Source organism: Carya illinoinensis, chromosome 2 (assembly GCF_018687715.1).
Source record: "Carya illinoinensis cultivar Pawnee chromosome 2, C.illinoinensisPawnee_v1, whole genome shotgun sequence".
Classification (NCBI taxonomy): domain Eukaryota; kingdom Viridiplantae; phylum Streptophyta; class Magnoliopsida; order Fagales; family Juglandaceae; genus Carya; species Carya illinoinensis.
In genome coordinates, this window is record NC_056753.1 from 34,659,358 (window position 1) to 34,675,026 (window position 15,669).

The following is a 15,669-nucleotide window of genomic DNA, read 5'->3' on the forward strand; positions in this document are numbered from 1 at the left end:
TGAAATTGGAAAATTTGAAGGGCAGGTAAACCAAAGTGCAAGAAATTGAAAATATCATACGCCCGTAGATGATTGATAGAACGAGAAATGAAACAAACACAGAGAAATGCCGCGCAGAATTTGAGGTGAAAAGCTTAAAATCCACGAGGACCAAGAAGCGTTAATTTTTAAAAAAATATTAGTTTCTTGAATGGAGGGATGGTGTAAGATGCTCCCAGAAGTTGTCTGCCTTTCTCATATTCAGGCTGTCCGATTATTGTTTACTTCCATGCACATTTGACATAAAAAATAAGTATAAAATCATTGTATGAAGGGGAGTTTTGCCTAGTCCAAATGGAGAATGGTAGTCAAGCATTCATTCAGTTTTGCAACGAGAATAAGGGAAATTAACAGATGAAAGGGGCAAGTAATCCATCAAACCTGCTGTCCTAGTTAAGAAAAAACCGAAAACCAAAGCCTACTAGCATAGCGTGTACATCTCAAAGCTTCAAAAGGGCATAACCACAAAACATCTAGTAGCGATCAAAGGAAGATGGGCGCCCTGCCCTGTCAGGGCGATCATAGGGCCCCGACCTGTTCTTATAACTTCTTCCCTCAGTCCTTGCTGGCCCTCCACTTCCATACCTATCGCTGCCTCCTCGTGAGCCGCCGTCCCTATCATAGCCCCTGTCTTTGCCATAACCATTCTGAGGGTAACGATCTGAACCACCATACCTGTCACTTGCAAAGCGATCTCCCCCAGGAGGATACCTGCATGGTTTACAAATAAGTCAAACCACTACTAACCAGACCCACGACCCTGTTGTTTGATATAAACTACGAGTTAAGATGGTATACAAATAGTAGTGAAATAATTTATAAATAGTGGCAAAATTCTTTTGAGTTAGGATGTTTCATTTAGGTTTTGGAAAATGGGATAGCGAAAAAGTTGAATAAAAATATTATTATGATAAAATATAGTTTTTTAATTTTTATTTATTTATTTATTTTTTATATATAAAAGTTTGAATTGTTTTTTGGATTTGTTTGAAAGTTTGGAAAATTTGTAATAATTAGATGAAAAAGTTGAAAATTTGAAATTCAAAAGTGTTTTGTGTTTGAGTGATGTTTGGGAAGGAGATGAGATCAGATTTTGTTACAGTTTTATCCATAATATTTTTTTGATGAGTAGTTTTATCAATAATATTAAGCAAGGATACCTGTCACCGACATGACGATGATCACGGCTTCCATATTTGCTGTCTCTGCTGTCAAAACGGTCCCTATCTCCATAGCGACCTCCATCATAACGATCATCCATGTAGCGATCCCCACGGCCACCAGCCCCTCCAAACCTAGAACGAGAAGAAAATGAACCTCCACCCCCACCTCGGTCACCACCTGCTAAAGGGCAGTCCCGGGCCCAATGACCCGGGCGCCCACACTTGAAACAGTCATCTTGCCCAGCAGACCTATCTCCTCCTCCATAGCTTCCTCTGCCACCAGATGAGTAACCTCCTCCCCTATAGCCATGGTCTAAGTCTTCTCCCCCCATTTTGGGTTGGGCCTTGTTCACAGAGATTTCCCGATCACCAAACTCCTGTCCATGCATCTCCCGTATTGCATCTTCCATTCCACGACGATCTGCATAAGTAATGAACCCAAATCCACGTGGACGGCCTGTATCTCTTTCCAACATAATCTAGAATAAAGGAGATCATGGCAAGCAGTTATATATATGTAACTAACATAAGTTGACAGGATAAAGCAACACTAAAAGGTTGGAAATTAATGAAGAAACAATAACCAGGACACAAGCAGAACATGACCTTATAAATACCATGACTTGAGCTAAAACGGTATATTAAAAAATGCAACTGAAGTACCACTCCAAAAGAGAACTAGCAGGTTCATAGCTACATAAAGAGATCCCTAAATAAGCAATTAAAAAAGAATTGGCAAGGTTTTGCGTGAACACGACTACTTAATTTGTTGATGCAAACAAAAAGCACCAAACTATTGAACTGATGCAAACTGCGCAAGAAAAATTTAATGAATGACAAGCAGGAAAATATACAATGCATAATAAAGCTCCATAAATCCACTACATTGAGCATTTCAGGCAACCATCTTTCAGTATTCCAGCAGTTTTGAGCAATATTACAAAATTTCGGAAAATCATAATATGATAAAATAGTGATTCTATAAAGGAATTTATATTTTGATATGTGATTCTATAAAGGAAATGGATACGAGAACATTAACTTTGAAGACAACTGGAACTTCTAATAATATTAGCTAGAAAAAGGCCATTTGAAGAATTATCAACGCCACTGCTCAAAGAGGGGGGCGTTAAGACACGGAGATCATGTATGTTAGTGACCAAGTTAGAGGTTCATGATAATAGGCTGAAGAAAATAGTTTTCTATCTGACCTTATATGTTGATAATTCCAGTGAAAAGTGTATTGGGGTTAGAAAAATCATTTTGGAAAACCACCAAGATGCCATTCAAGATATTATGAATCGATGTGGAATGACTGCAGATATATTTTCAGAAATCTGTGAAGGACACAAGAATAACAAATGCTAGAAGTTATCTTTGAAGATAATATTTATCAACTAAAAATAATGGGAAAGAAAGAAATTAAGTCAAAAGTATAAGATCAGCATACAACTTGGACAAAATATAATATTAAGCTCAAAACTGAAGCAGATGACTTACTTTTCTTTTCCACTAAGGATAAGGCAACGCAATTGTTTCATATTGCAAAGAATTCTTAAACAAACCAGAAGAATCAGCCAGATGGTAAATGTCTGTCATCTGACAATAAACATGACACTGAACTGAATTTCCCACAAAATCTGAGATACCAGTTGGAGTATAAACACTGGTCTTAACCCACCACACAGTCAAGAATGAATGTAAACAAATGATTAGAAAATCCCACTTAATCTTTTCAGTAGTGACAGTGTACAAACAGATTCGGTATCTTCTGATCAAGATGTCATTAATTTCAACAACAAACATCTAAAGACGAAAAATATGGAGGTACCCATGTATCAGTCAAAATCAATCTCTCCCAGAAACAAACACAGGGTGGACATCGGGCAGCGATAACCTCAGAATAAGACATTTTTTTTGAACCATGAACCTGTCCCGAATCCAGAATAAACACATATATACTGTCAGCATATAACAAATCAGACCAGATCTTCATTTCGGAGACTACTGCCTAACTTTTCTGATGATGATGCTGCTGCTTTCCTCATCGGTTCATCAACCAGAAATGCGAAATGATTACAAAAAACCAGTCATTTACACTGTTGAAAGATGGTGAAAATAAGAATCTGTTCCAGCTGATAAAATTGACGCTGAACAAATCTAACCTTAGAAAACAGAGACTAGGCATCCAAGCTATCGCTAATATGGAAAACTTTCAACTGGCATGACAACAGGTTATATGCACTAGATCTCTGTGCCGTTGGACATAGCATTGCCAAAGAGTTAAAGTAGATGAAAAAATCTGTGAAGATGCCCAGACATCAGATTTGAATCGATATAGCATCTCAGGCAGCCAAAAGAAGATGCACCAACACAAAACTTTTCTTTACGGATTATGAAGTTGGTGATCCAGTCATTACTTCCAAGTCATGAATCATCAATATAATCTAGACGCGTATAGTTTCAGGCACCAGAGCAGTCCAGTCAAGATGAGTATATGTGGAAAATTTGTAATAAATTAAGCTCGACTGCATGGATAGTCTATGGTTGCTGGAGTAGAAATGCGTAACATGGAATGGCAAAACTTGAAATTGATAGTTTGAGAGTTGTTGACAGGGACCATAGCATAAACGGGTTTAACAAGTAAAGACAAAGGTCTGGTCCATCCATGCAACCAAACCCATGCTCAAAAAGAAACAATGAATTTACTCACTAAAAGCAGAGGTATTTTGTTGGACACAGCTCAAATTCAGGAACCTTGGACACCATGAGCCAGCTGCACTAGCAGATGTGAGGATCTCATTGCAACCCAAAGCAGTTGCAGGCTCAGACAAACTGCAGCATCGTTTATTAGGCAACTAAAATTGATTCAAAATCTTAAGACCATTGTAGATACGACCTCAAATCAAATTATGATTAGAATCAAATATACCCCTTTGATCCTCTGATACGAAAATCAAACTGACAAGAACCATCATTAGTTTGAATCCATTAAGCTTTTTTTTCCTCACAAAGCCTTAGATATTCGAAATTTAGCCTTACTAGTGTAAAACTGATACAACTAATTCATAAAGAAGACCCATATCCTTTCATTTGGCTAAAACGAATAAGATTCTTCAAGGGAATGACCGGAGATACCACTTGACCAAACAACAATCATTTTAGTACTCTTCAGTTCCTTGGCCAGAAAAACCAGGACAGACCTCGGTAAGCTCTGCAACGGTACTTATCAATGTCCAATACATCATGCGAGTCTCTTTATCTGTCCACCAGTTCTCAAATCCATATATATATCCATTCCAAATTTGAGATTCTCTTGTGGATCCCAACCAAATATCCAAAAACCATCTGTCATTTGAGTACTTCCTGAATTGAAAATTCTAAACACAACAGCCTGCTTAATCTAATCACAAGAATAACATTCAGGTTCAGCAACTTGAATGCAATCACTCTGACCAAAACATCTCTAAAACAATCCATCTACAAGATATCAAAAGCTTGTGACCACCATCTCCAGGGGAAAAAAAAAAAAAAAAACATACTTAAACAAGGAGCTTGTTACTAAGAGAAGGAAGAATGAAGAAAATTTACTCAATGGAGAAAACAACAACATCAAAAGCCATGTTATGTTTCAATTTGTTTTGAAAAGAAACAAAAAACCCAACATATTAAATAATTCAAACAATAAACAAAATATTTTCCAAACTAAATTCTATAGAATCATTATTCTTAAAAACGAAAGGGTTACCCAAAGGAAACCATTCACTTAAAACACAAGCACACAAGTTGCACCAAGAGTATCATTCAACACATCTACATGCAATTCAACAGATTGACCATGGTGACTTGGATCAATGGATGACCAAGAGAAGGAGGGGAGGGATGAGGAACAGAAATAGAACTCAATCTTCTACATTTACAAATCAGTAATGCATTTATGACAAGTTTTTTTTCAAAACCGATAAACACTTCAAAAACATATTAAGATTTTCTTTTTTTCAATTTCAGTTACAACATTAAATGCACAGTAACACATGGTTCCAGAGGAACTTAGTTTTACACTCTCAGAAATTTGTAATGCCAATGAATTTGTTTAACTTGAACTTCAAACAAAAACATTACTTGCAAAATCAACTCTAAAGACATGAAAACAACTGAAATTTAAATATTAGTAAATAAATTTGGGCAGGTTTGGGGCACGGGATGAGACACAAAATTCTCATCTAATCTCATTTTATCTCATCCCATCTTATTTCCAAAGATAATTCAAATACAAAATTTTCAAACTAATCATTACAACTTTTTTAAACTTTCAAATAAAAAATAGAAAAAAAATCCAATTTTTTCAAATCCCAAAACAAAAATAATATTATAAAACTATATTCTTTTAATATTTTAACTTTATAATATTTTTTATTCAATTTTTTCTCTCTCCTTTACCAAAACCCAAAAAATACTCAACTCAAACTATCTTACCATTATTCACAAACTATTTTACTACTATTCATAAAATTTTCATCTCATCTCACTCTCCAAAATTTTATTCTCATCTAAACAAGTAGGAGCACGCATATCCATAACTATGTCCATGATTTATCCAACAAGATTACCCTTTTTTTTCTGATAGTTACAATCAAGTTTATCCAACAAGATTACTTTCTCAAACTATCTAAAACAGAAGCAAATCAAGCATATGTGAAAGTGCATTGGCATGGTTCTTCACTAGCCAAGATTCCGGCAAAAATTCATGAATATACATTCACTGTACAATGAGGAAACGCAAAAACATGCAGTGGTAAGATCTAACACAATTGAGCCAATATTAGAAGAGACACGTGCGAGAGCAGGCCTCACTCTTTCACAGAACAGAATAGGTTCCATGACTATAACGCAATAACAATCAACCTACAATCCAGAAATATAGAAAATCAAAGATCACCATGTTTCATGCCAGACTTATCTTTTCGTATTTTTCCCTTTTCATATTTAATTTTTCACAAGCATTTAAGAAAGTGATACCAAATACACTGTAAAAAAAAAAAAAAAAAATACACCGTACTGAGATTAAAAAGAACAGCAATTCGAAGATATCGTCTAAGTATCAACTTCGCCTATTTCTTACTTTTCTGACACAACTGAAGTTTTCCATATTTCAGATATAAAAATACACCGAGTTCAAATCCAAAATCAGATCTTTTCGTTTTCTTCATTTTCTGAGGAACCAAACAGAAGGAAAGAACAAGGCACGAAAATGGATCAATAAATCCGTACCTGACACTCGAGAATTTTGCCGTAGCGACCGAAGGCATGCTGTAGCTGTCTCTCGGTGACATTCCACGACAACCCTCCAACAAATATTCGGTTTTCTTCCTTACCAGCCATCGCTGTCTCTCTCTCCCTCCGTCTATATAACAAAACAACAAACTATTAGAACAATAAAAACTCGACGAGCAATCAACAGATAGTATCAAATAAAAGCCCTAAGTAGTGTTCGTTTCCAAAAAAGAGAGGGAAATTAGAAATTGAAAGGAAATTGCGCTCACCTCAGTCTTCGAGACGCTGCTGCAGAGATCGAAGAGTTGATCTATAGCGTATTGAGCAGAGTAATTCAAATAGCGTGATTTTGTTAGCTTCCCAGGCTTCGGGGGCTTTAACGAAACCCTAGACGGTAAGGGAAACTGGATCGGGTTCTGCCTTTCGGGCCGAACTTTGGGCCCAATTCAGGGCAAAGAACTGTAGATAAAGGTAAATTTGAGATTAAAATAATATTTGATTAAAATGGCGTATTTTTTATTTTGTCTATTCCATAAATGAGAAACTTTTGTTAACCTATTAATTTAACAATAATAATATTTGTTTTCTTAATTTTTTTTATTTTATAATTATATTGATCCTATAATAATTAATAATTTAATTATAAATTAAATTATTATTTGTCAATTATTTTTTTTGTCAATCTAATAATATTTTAGAGGATAGAAAAATAAGTGACAAAATAATGAATAAATAGTGAACAGTACTTATCCAAATATATAAAAATATTATAGCTTGTAAGCAAATAATTTGTATTTATTTCTTCTAATGTAATAGATTTAATAAAACTGTTAGCTAAATATTTTTTTTATTTTTTTTTAAACAAACAGCTAACATATATCAAAAGAAACAAACATCATTGGTGTTTGATTTCACCATTATTGGTGCTCTAACAAACCGATTAAATGAATCTAGGCTTAAATATTTGCTTTTCCCAAAATGAAAAGTCTTTTTTGTTGAAAAGAATTCAAGAGTTTGAAACGATAAGTAATTATTTTTTATTGGTCATTACCAAATATATGATTTTTAATGTTAATAAAAAAAAGTTTTTTTACTATAGATATATGATGTTTTATTTTATTTAGTTTTTTTTTTTTTTTCTGCACCCGATATTTTTACCGTATCTGTTATTAAAATTTCGAATTTATATAAGTAATTTGAATTCGATTTTATCACGATGGAAGTGCTATATTATCCATATTTTCATATGTATAGACTCTAGTCATATTAAAGTTTATAATACTAATTAAAATATTTAATATCTAGAAAAATGATAAAATTTAGAAGATTCATCTCTTGCTCATCCAGGAAATTGATACCCAGGAAGCAGACGCGGTTCTGATTTGCAAGGTGGTAAAACGGCGTAGCTCCTTTGTAGCCAAACAAACATCTCATTAGCACAGCCAGCCATGGCTAAACGCATAAAGGAGATGGCTACTTCATCCGGGAAATAAAAAATTGAAATAAAGAAGATGCTTTGATCCTAAGCAGTCTATCATCAACTTCTGAAGTTTTTTTTTTTTTTTTTTTTCCTCTCTCTCTCGCGGAATTTTATTCCCTTGCTTTCTAGGTAGAACGTCCGAAGAAAAATGGACAAGCTTAAGGGCATGTTGAAGCACAAACCGAGCCCGCAAGAGCAACTGAGAGATTGGCAACGACGGCTACGCCAAGAGTGCCGCAATATCGAGCGCCAAATCAGAGGCATGTTTTTAAATACTATTTTTTCAGGTTTTCAAGGAAATTATAATCGATGGGTTGTCTGAGTTATTGTTTTGATGATGAATTTCCCCTAAGAAAACCATGGGTTTGTTTTAGATGTTCAGAGGGAGGAAAAGAACGTGCATAAAGCAATTAGAGAAGCTGCCAAGAGAAATGACATGGGCTCAGCAAAGGTATCACCAATTTATTTTTCCAGTACGGTTTGATTATTTATATACTTGTTAAATATAGTGTTTCTTTGTTAAAACTTTTCATGTACTTTTTTATACTTGACATCATTTATGGAAAAGGTTGGGAACTTGTTTGAACATTCCCGGATTCATATGCGTGATGACATTTACATTAGTGATTTTGGGGGCTCATTAGGTAAGACCTTAGAAATTTAAAAAAACAAGGTTGGTCCTTAGTTCATAAGGTTCCTATAGTCACATTCTTTGAACAATATGTGGGTCATGAACATGTTATGCAATTGAGAAGAAATGCAGTTAATTAATTTGGCGAGGGTGTACCTTGGGGACACTTATCTGGTTTAGAATGCCACCAGATTTATGTCTTTCAGTTTTCAGTTCTTAGAGTCTTTTTCTTATCCCATTTGAGTTTGGAAATGATTATCCTTGTGCTAATAAGGCTTCACGAATTAAGTTTCAATCACGAAATCTAGCCTCTTTCGAATTGCAATATCAAATAACATCTTCAATATAAAATATTGAGTTTATTACAAGAGTGATTTAAAGGACTGATAGAGCATCATGGCACCCTTGCATTGAATTAGATGTCTGGTGTTACGTTGTTATAATAAAGCTATCATCTCCTCCACGTGTTCTATGTTCCAATCCTTACGTGAATCATATGTCAGGCACTTACGAAGGAAATTGTGATGTCAAGAAAGACTGTGAATCGCCTTCATGAGAATAAGGCCCAACTGAACTCAATCTCAATGCATCTTGGAGAAAGTGTCGGTATGATGCTTGACATATCTGAACATTATTTCTAGTCTTGAAGCAAAATATGCATATCACGTTGAGTAAAATAACATGCTACCTCGTTTAACTATTACTTAACAATCCTCTTTTATTACTGTCAACTCAACTTAACTAGTATGTTCTGAAACTTGCAGCAATTGCCCGTACTGTGGGTCATTTGTCCAAGAGTGCAGAGGTCATGAAACTTGTGAATAACCTCATGAAAGCTCCGGAAATGGCACTCACAATGCAAGAATTTAGCAAAGAAATGACCAAGGTAACATTTTCTTTATAGTTAGAAAGTGAACTAAGTTTTTGCTTCTTGTTATATTCTTTTGGTGCTAACTATTTCAGCATATCCCCAATCTACTTTCGTGTGGGAGAGATTTGAATGGCATGTTTGCATGTCTGTGAGTGTGTCTGATCTGTTTAGTACCCATTGGGGTTGAACTGATGTTATTTATTCTGCAAAAATTGACTGTTAGCATCTTTCTTCCCAGAGATCTAGCTGGTAAACTAGTTGTCTAAGCAGAAAGAGACCCTTCTTGCATGCTAAGATTTAGAATATAAGCTGTTAAGCACTAATTTTTAGTTTTGTTTCTAAAGTAATAAGTTTTGTTATAGGTTCTTGCTTCCTTGGGTTCTCTAGTTGTAACACTTATTTTCAATTCAGGCAGGGGTAATTGAAGAATTCGTGACTGATTCTGTTGACTCGGCACTGGATTCGGAAGATATAGAGGAAGAAACTGAAGAAGAAGTTGGCAAAGTCCTGACTGAAATAGCTGGTGAAACGGCTACTCAGCTTCCAGAAGCTGCCAGGAAGGAAAGGATAGAGTTACCTGCCCAGAGAGCTAGCACTTCTCAAGAAGTGAGTAGAACTTTACTCCCTTTTATATCTTCACATGATGTTTTCTTCAAGAAATGATGGAACTAATTCTTTCTTCGATCTGGCGATTACACAGGAAGAGGCTATTGCAGAAGGTGCAGACGATGAGGAAGAACTGGAAGAGTTGAGAGCACGGCTTGCGAAAGTGAGATCGTAATTTTTCGCATTGTGAGCATGGCTTATTCACACCGTATTAGAAAATAAGAGTGTGTAAATTATTGTTGGAGCCAATCGTTCTATTTGGCAGCATAGGGCTCCCCACCAAGCATTCTACATAGTGCATACATCATTGTGACAAAAGTAGTTTCTTTGCAATGGCCGTTTGTGTTTGATCTGTCATGTAATACCTTACTAATAAGTATTAACTTACTTTCTGTTCTAATGTATGTGAATTTCCTTCAAATAAATATTTATGCCCTTTTCTTTGTATTTATACCTGTCTAACGGTTACCTTAAAAAAAAAAAAAAAAAAAAAGGCGTAACGATTTCCCATTCCCCTTGGTACGTCGTGTGTTCATTTACATCTGTCGCCCAACCAACGGTCATGGGTCCTTTTTATCTGTCCACAAAACAAATAAACCAAATGGCCCGCACTAATTGGGTAGCTAATTGGGCTTACACCTTTCTTTATAAGCTGTAGTTCGGAAAACTATTGGGCCTGCTGATTATTGATCCAACACTCAATACTGTGTGATTGGTTGTTTTCTTCAATTTAGTGGATATGTATTTGTGGTGTGGTATGGATGTCCTATGCTTGAACGAATCGGAGTCGGTCACATGTTTATCATTTTGCCATTTGCTTGGTAGGTAAATCAATTGAGTGCAAAATTGTTAAATTATGAGGATGGAGTTTTTCGCTCGGAGGCTTCCCACGGTATCTCCATGAATTCATGGCATGTATGTCCCACCCCAAGCCAATTTATAAATTTATAAGGTTGGAGTTTTTTGCTAGGAGACTTCCCATGTTATGGCCAATCGGAGCATAACTGTATTAAAAAAAAAAATTAGTTTTAAAAAATAAATTAATAAATCGTTGATACAAGCACAATGACGATTTTGTAATGGCGGTAAATGGCGTTGTTTAGACCACAAAAGTTTAACTAACACGAAGAAAAAGCCATTGCGATCAGGTACCATCTACCTTATCATCGATAAAACATTAAAATCAGTCAGTTCGTAAACATGCACGGATAAAGAAGAATGCTTTCTCTCATGGCATCTTCAACGCTTGGGTTCTCTCTTTTTCATTCTCTGCCCTCTCGTACACTTTGGGTCCCTTCAGGTTTTTTAAATCACCCTTTCTTCAAGTCGCATGTCTCAACAGTTTCATCTTCATCCTCCAACCACATCAACCAGCTGAAGCTCAAGCAATTTCCACTACCACGAGCATCCTCTTCCGAAGGTAAGCTGTACCCTTCTGCTTCTAAGTTTCTCGTCTTTGTCTTCTCTCGTTTTCATTTAAGATGGGCAGTTTGGAGATGGGTATGCGTTAATTAGCATAGTATTAATGTTATACAGATGTTAAGTTTTGCATTTATTGGTTGCTTGCAAATTCAGTTTTTGTTGGAGATTTACTGCCGCTTTGCTTTTGAAACAATACCAGATACCTAGAACAATTGATTTTGTGTCTTACTGTTTCTTAATTGGAAAAAAAATCCGAGATAAAAGATCACATGACATCAGATAAAAGAACAAATTGAAGTTGTGTTTGTTGCCATGTGCCGGCACTTTGTTCGAAGATAAATAGCTTCGGTTTGGGGAGCAGTGACTACGGCTGAATTAGTGAGAATTGTAGACGGATAGTGGGATGTTAGAAGTAATTGAATGTCACTCTGCTTGTTTCATGGAGAGCCATTTGCATTAGAGGATGGTTTTGATTTACATACTCAAAGGTTCCATCTTATTTTGTTGATGCTTCTATAACTGCTTTGTTTCTGAATAATTATATTCATCTTACAGGAGCCTCTAGTGAGTTAATTGAAGATTCGAAATTTGTACCTTTGAATGCTGATGATCCCATTTATGGTCCACCTGTAAGTTCCGGTTAGTTTCATTCCCAATTTTTGATATGTTTTATTCGGTGTGATGACAGCGATTGCACATAATTTGAGATACTTGTCATTTTGCCATATGTATCAATCCTAAGAATTAAGATACAAGTTTTGTGAACTTAATTTGAATAAATCTGAAATTCAGATTCTCCTTCTATGTGATTTGGCCTGAAAGTGGAGACCAGTGATTTATGTTTGGATGAAATTGATGGGAACAAGAGAGGGGGTCATATTCTTGGAAGGCTATATAAACTGATTTAATTTTCCTTTTTGGTTTTTTTGGCCGAATAAGGTTGATGATTCAAAATTTTCATTTTATTTTGGCAGGCTTTATTGTTATTGGGCTTTGAAGTGGAGGAGACTGTGAAGGTAACTTCTTGTCTTTCATCTGTTGAAATTTGCTTTTCATGTTTCTTTTGCTTCCATCTGGCCATCCAACATAAGCTGTCATTTCTACAGCAACCGAATGCATGAAAACGCAATACAAAGGTCATTCATCCTTTTGTGAAGACCATTAAAATTGGCACATTTGAGATCTTTTCCTGACTGTCGTAGTAGTTATAGTGGTTTCTGAAGAGATCAGTCTCTGCATGAATTAAAATTCCTTATTGTGTTTTCTATATGCAGATGCAGCAACTTTTGAAAGAGTTGAATGGCGAATTCCTGCAGGTAATATCTATTATGTATTATTGTGTTTATTTTCCTTTCAAGTACTAAGGAAAGAGACTGATGAAGGAGTTTTGAACTTTTGGATGCTAGTGTTGACCTAAAATAGAGAAATGATTTTTTTTTCCTTTATACTATAATTTTCTGTTTGACATTTGGTCTTGACTTAAAATTATATTGGAAATTTCACTGTATACAAAACCTATAAAGTGCTTCTTTGTTTGGCCATCTATGACTCTATTGGCTGAAATAACAAACTCTAGAAGATAATTGAGTACCATAAGGGCGCAATTCCATGCTTAAACATTGCTTTTGTGATTTTGTTGTTTCAAGCTAAACTTTGGGGGTAATTCTTGTGATTTATTTTTTCTTTCTGAGGGGAGTGAATTTTGGTTTGGCATGGTTGAATAAATTGTTTAGAGATTGGCTAGAAGGAGGATCACAATGGGCAGAGGTTGGGACATTAATTAACTTTATGTTGTCTTTTAGATATTGCTGTGTAATGTATCTTGAGGCCAAAACTGGTGTGCACCATGTCAGGTGTTAATATGAACACTCCCATTTCTTTAAATGATCATCTATGTAAACTTCTCTTTGACATGGTAGTTATCATGATGGGTAGGAAACAAAGATCCATTTCAACTGAACATGTTCCCAATCTCTCTTATGTGCATTATTGTAGGTTATCTTCTGTACTGAAGACATGATTACTAGTTCCTTATGGGAAGCAATGCATACAAGGCAGACTCATTTGGAAACAGTAAAGGTTGAATTCTTTAAATTGCTAGTTACTCATTCTTTCTCATTCAGAATCCTTTTGAATTTTCATATATATTATACCTATCGTATCTTGTCATTAACATGCGATAAGGAAGGTAAATTTTCCAATCAGGTTTTAACATCATTTGCCAGAAATACATCATGTTCTTCTAGCATCCAAATGAGTCCATCTTTACTTGTAGAACTCTCACATAGATGGAGTCATCTTAAGATCTTAGTAGATTATTTCTTTGTTCAATTTATTGAATATTTTTATATATCACTTTGGAAAATGTAATTTGCTGGATAATTTTTTACATCACTCTCATATTTTTGGCTGCCTTGAACTCCAAAACTTCTCAACATTCTATGAGTTCATTCCAATCAACCAAATAATTAATGTAGGCATTTTACCCATTTGACAAGAAGGCAATACTTCTCAAAGATAAGGCAGTGCACTAGTGGCTAATAAACTGAAGGATCACCTCACATGATCACACTAATTAAGTTCTAACTTGCATTCAAATGGTATGTGTAACTGGTGTATTCTGTTTTGCAGGTAGCCAAGTCACTACCACGGATCTGCTTCTTATCTGGTCTTAGTGGAGAGGAGATGATGATGTTTATTGATGCTTTTCCTGAAACTGGTATTGGACTTCTCATTCACTTTGACTAGTAGTCAATTTGAGAATTTTGACTCAACCTGAAAGGCTTCCTGAAATTTTGAAGTTCTAGAAATTCTTATCTCAATACATCAATATCAACATAACCAAATCAAAATCGTTGGAAATTTCACCATTGAAATTATAATAGATGCTTTAATACAAAAAGATGTTTGAGTTGTGGAAATTGTTACCAATATTATGGCCTGGGTATTATGCGGGATAGAGATCCATCTTTACCGTTGTACTGGCATTTAAGTCATATGGTGGACTTCTAGCACTTCAGTTCTTTTGCTGTATATAGTTGAAGATAGTGGTTTCCACACAGACCCCTCTCCTCTTTCTGAGCCATAAGTGGACTTTTCGTTCCTTCTAGTAGGTGACCCCTTTGCGTATTTCTATCTAGGACAATTTTGCTGGCTTTGGGATTAATTTGTATTATCATACATCAAATTTGAAACTGCCTTTTTGCACAGGACTAGAGCCAGCTGTATTTGCAGCTCTTGTTCCCAACAGTGCTGATAAACCACTTCAGGAGTTGATAGAAGAGATTATGGGTGACCATGAAATGATGGTAAAAATTTTCCCTGCTTTATATGTGAATTTCTGTATAATCACCTCCATCTTACCCCTGGTATACCTATATTTTATGCAGACTGCAAATCAATCCAGCTTGACTTAGGCATATGAAAATCAGATGCTTGCAAGAGTATTGCTTCTCTTCATGAGATTGACTTTTAACTGTTAGTGGATCATCCAGTTTTCATTCAAGATAACACATTCTGTTGTATTGGAAACAAAGGCATATATAAGTATGAATGCTCGCTCGTAGGTCCTGCAAACTTCCAATGTTATCAGTATCTTCACCAGGATGTTAGTACCCACTATGCATGTGTTTAGAAAAAAACAGCAGTAGTTGCAATGGCTATCTTGTCTTTTGAGTCCTTTCATGGTTTCTGGCTTGATCCAATGGCCAATAGCCCAATATGTCACGTCATTATAGAATTGCTTGGACGTGAAGAATGAACGAGGCGACATTGCCTACCAATCATTGATTCCATTCAAAGTACTCCCAACTTTAAACGGAGATATTTTTGAATCGCATTTCCAATGGGGAAAAAATGTGAAAAAATGTGCATTTTAAGTAGCTAAACTTTTTTGTTTCAGGTGGTATGCTTGCTAAGAAAATTTGCAGATCCTAGACACTGCTCTCTTGTCCATTTATTTTCATTTTTCCCTGAATCAAACCCATGATTCAATCTCTCTTTTCTGAGCGTTTTCTTTCAAAGTTTTTTAATAGATAGGGACCCATGAATGCAAGTACAAGAAATTCCTTTACCAGCATTAATGCAGGACCAAAACTGGCAGCTCTGGAGCATAAAAAGGAATAAAACCAGGGAACAAGCGATGAAACAACACCTCCCCACAAATATTTCTGCAATTCCACGA

The 15,669-nt window shown here is 35.5% G+C and overlaps 3 protein-coding genes across 5 annotated transcripts; 2 read left to right on the forward strand and 1 right to left on the reverse strand.

Moving 5' to 3' along the window:
* Window positions 1-282: 282 nt before the first annotated feature.
* On the reverse strand, window positions 283-6,904 carry LOC122301274 (glycine-rich RNA-binding protein RZ1B-like). 3 transcript variants are annotated; one of them, XM_043112497.1, is made up of 4 exons: window positions 6,746-6,904; window positions 6,474-6,606; window positions 1,200-1,681; window positions 283-750 (listed from the first exon to the last, which is right to left on the reverse strand). In XM_043112497.1, the coding sequence occupies exons 2-4, from the start codon at window positions 6,582-6,584 to the stop codon at window positions 513-515; spliced, it is 831 nt and encodes a 276-aa protein (XP_042968431.1). In that variant the 5' UTR covers window positions 6,585-6,606; window positions 6,746-6,904; the 3' UTR covers window positions 283-512. The 3 variants fall into 3 exon arrangements, with proteins under 3 accessions (XP_042968431.1, XP_042968432.1, XP_042968433.1); XM_043112498.1 differs by lacking the exon at window positions 6,746-6,904 and adding an exon at window positions 2,703-4,682 and having other exon boundaries at window positions 6,474-6,609; XM_043112499.1 differs by lacking the exon at window positions 6,746-6,904 and adding an exon at window positions 2,703-4,605 and having other exon boundaries at window positions 6,474-6,608.
* An 847-nt stretch (window positions 6,905-7,751) lies between these two features.
* Window positions 7,752-10,515, forward strand: LOC122301275 (vacuolar protein sorting-associated protein 24 homolog 1-like). Its single transcript, XM_043112500.1, has 7 exons — window positions 7,752-7,865; window positions 8,086-8,216; window positions 8,331-8,407; window positions 9,091-9,193; window positions 9,352-9,473; window positions 9,870-10,064; window positions 10,159-10,515. Exons 2-7 carry the CDS (start codon window positions 8,105-8,107, stop codon window positions 10,237-10,239), a joined length of 690 nt encoding a protein of 229 aa, XP_042968434.1. The 5' UTR covers window positions 7,752-7,865; window positions 8,086-8,104; the 3' UTR covers window positions 10,240-10,515.
* Window positions 10,516-11,176: 661 nt separating this feature from the next.
* LOC122301276 lies at window positions 11,177-15,165 on the forward strand. Its single transcript, XM_043112501.1, has 8 exons — window positions 11,177-11,484; window positions 12,042-12,115; window positions 12,461-12,502; window positions 12,761-12,802; window positions 13,482-13,565; window positions 14,118-14,205; window positions 14,697-14,794; window positions 14,876-15,165. The coding sequence occupies exons 1-8, from the start codon at window positions 11,283-11,285 to the stop codon at window positions 14,900-14,902; spliced, it is 657 nt and encodes a 218-aa protein (XP_042968435.1). The 5' UTR covers window positions 11,177-11,282; the 3' UTR covers window positions 14,903-15,165.
* Window positions 15,166-15,669: the final 504 nt, after the last annotated feature.

Bases quoted from the DNA above. Each gene is read 5' to 3' on its own strand.
- LOC122301275 (XM_043112500.1), top strand. From the start codon at position 8,105: ATGGACAAGCTTAAGGGCATGTTGAAGCACAAACCGAGCCCGCAAGAG. The intron at 8,217-8,330 runs GCATGTTTTTAA...GGTTTGTTTTAG, and splicing joins TATCGAGCGCCAAATCAGAG to ATGTTCAGAGGGAGGAAAAG. The intron at 9,194-9,351 runs GTATGATGCTTG...TGAAACTTGCAG, and splicing joins GCATCTTGGAGAAAGTGTCG to CAATTGCCCGTACTGTGGGT.
- LOC122301274 (XM_043112497.1), bottom strand. From the start codon at position 6,584: ATGGCTGGTAAGGAAGAAAACCGAATATTTGTTGGAGGGTTGTCGTGG. The intron at 1,682-6,473 runs GTACGGATTTAT...CCTTTATTCTAG, and splicing joins GCAAAATTCTCGAGTGTCAG to ATTATGTTGGAAAGAGATAC. The intron at 751-1,199 runs GTATCCTTGCTT...TAAACCATGCAG, and splicing joins CATCGTCATGTCGGTGACAG to GTATCCTCCTGGGGGAGATC.
- LOC122301276 (XM_043112501.1), top strand. From the start codon at position 11,283: ATGCTTTCTCTCATGGCATCTTCAACGCTTGGGTTCTCTCTTTTTCAT. The intron at 11,485-12,041 runs GTAAGCTGTACC...TTCATCTTACAG, and splicing joins ACGAGCATCCTCTTCCGAAG to GAGCCTCTAGTGAGTTAATT. The intron at 12,116-12,460 runs GTAAGTTCCGGT...TTATTTTGGCAG, and splicing joins ATCCCATTTATGGTCCACCT to GCTTTATTGTTATTGGGCTT.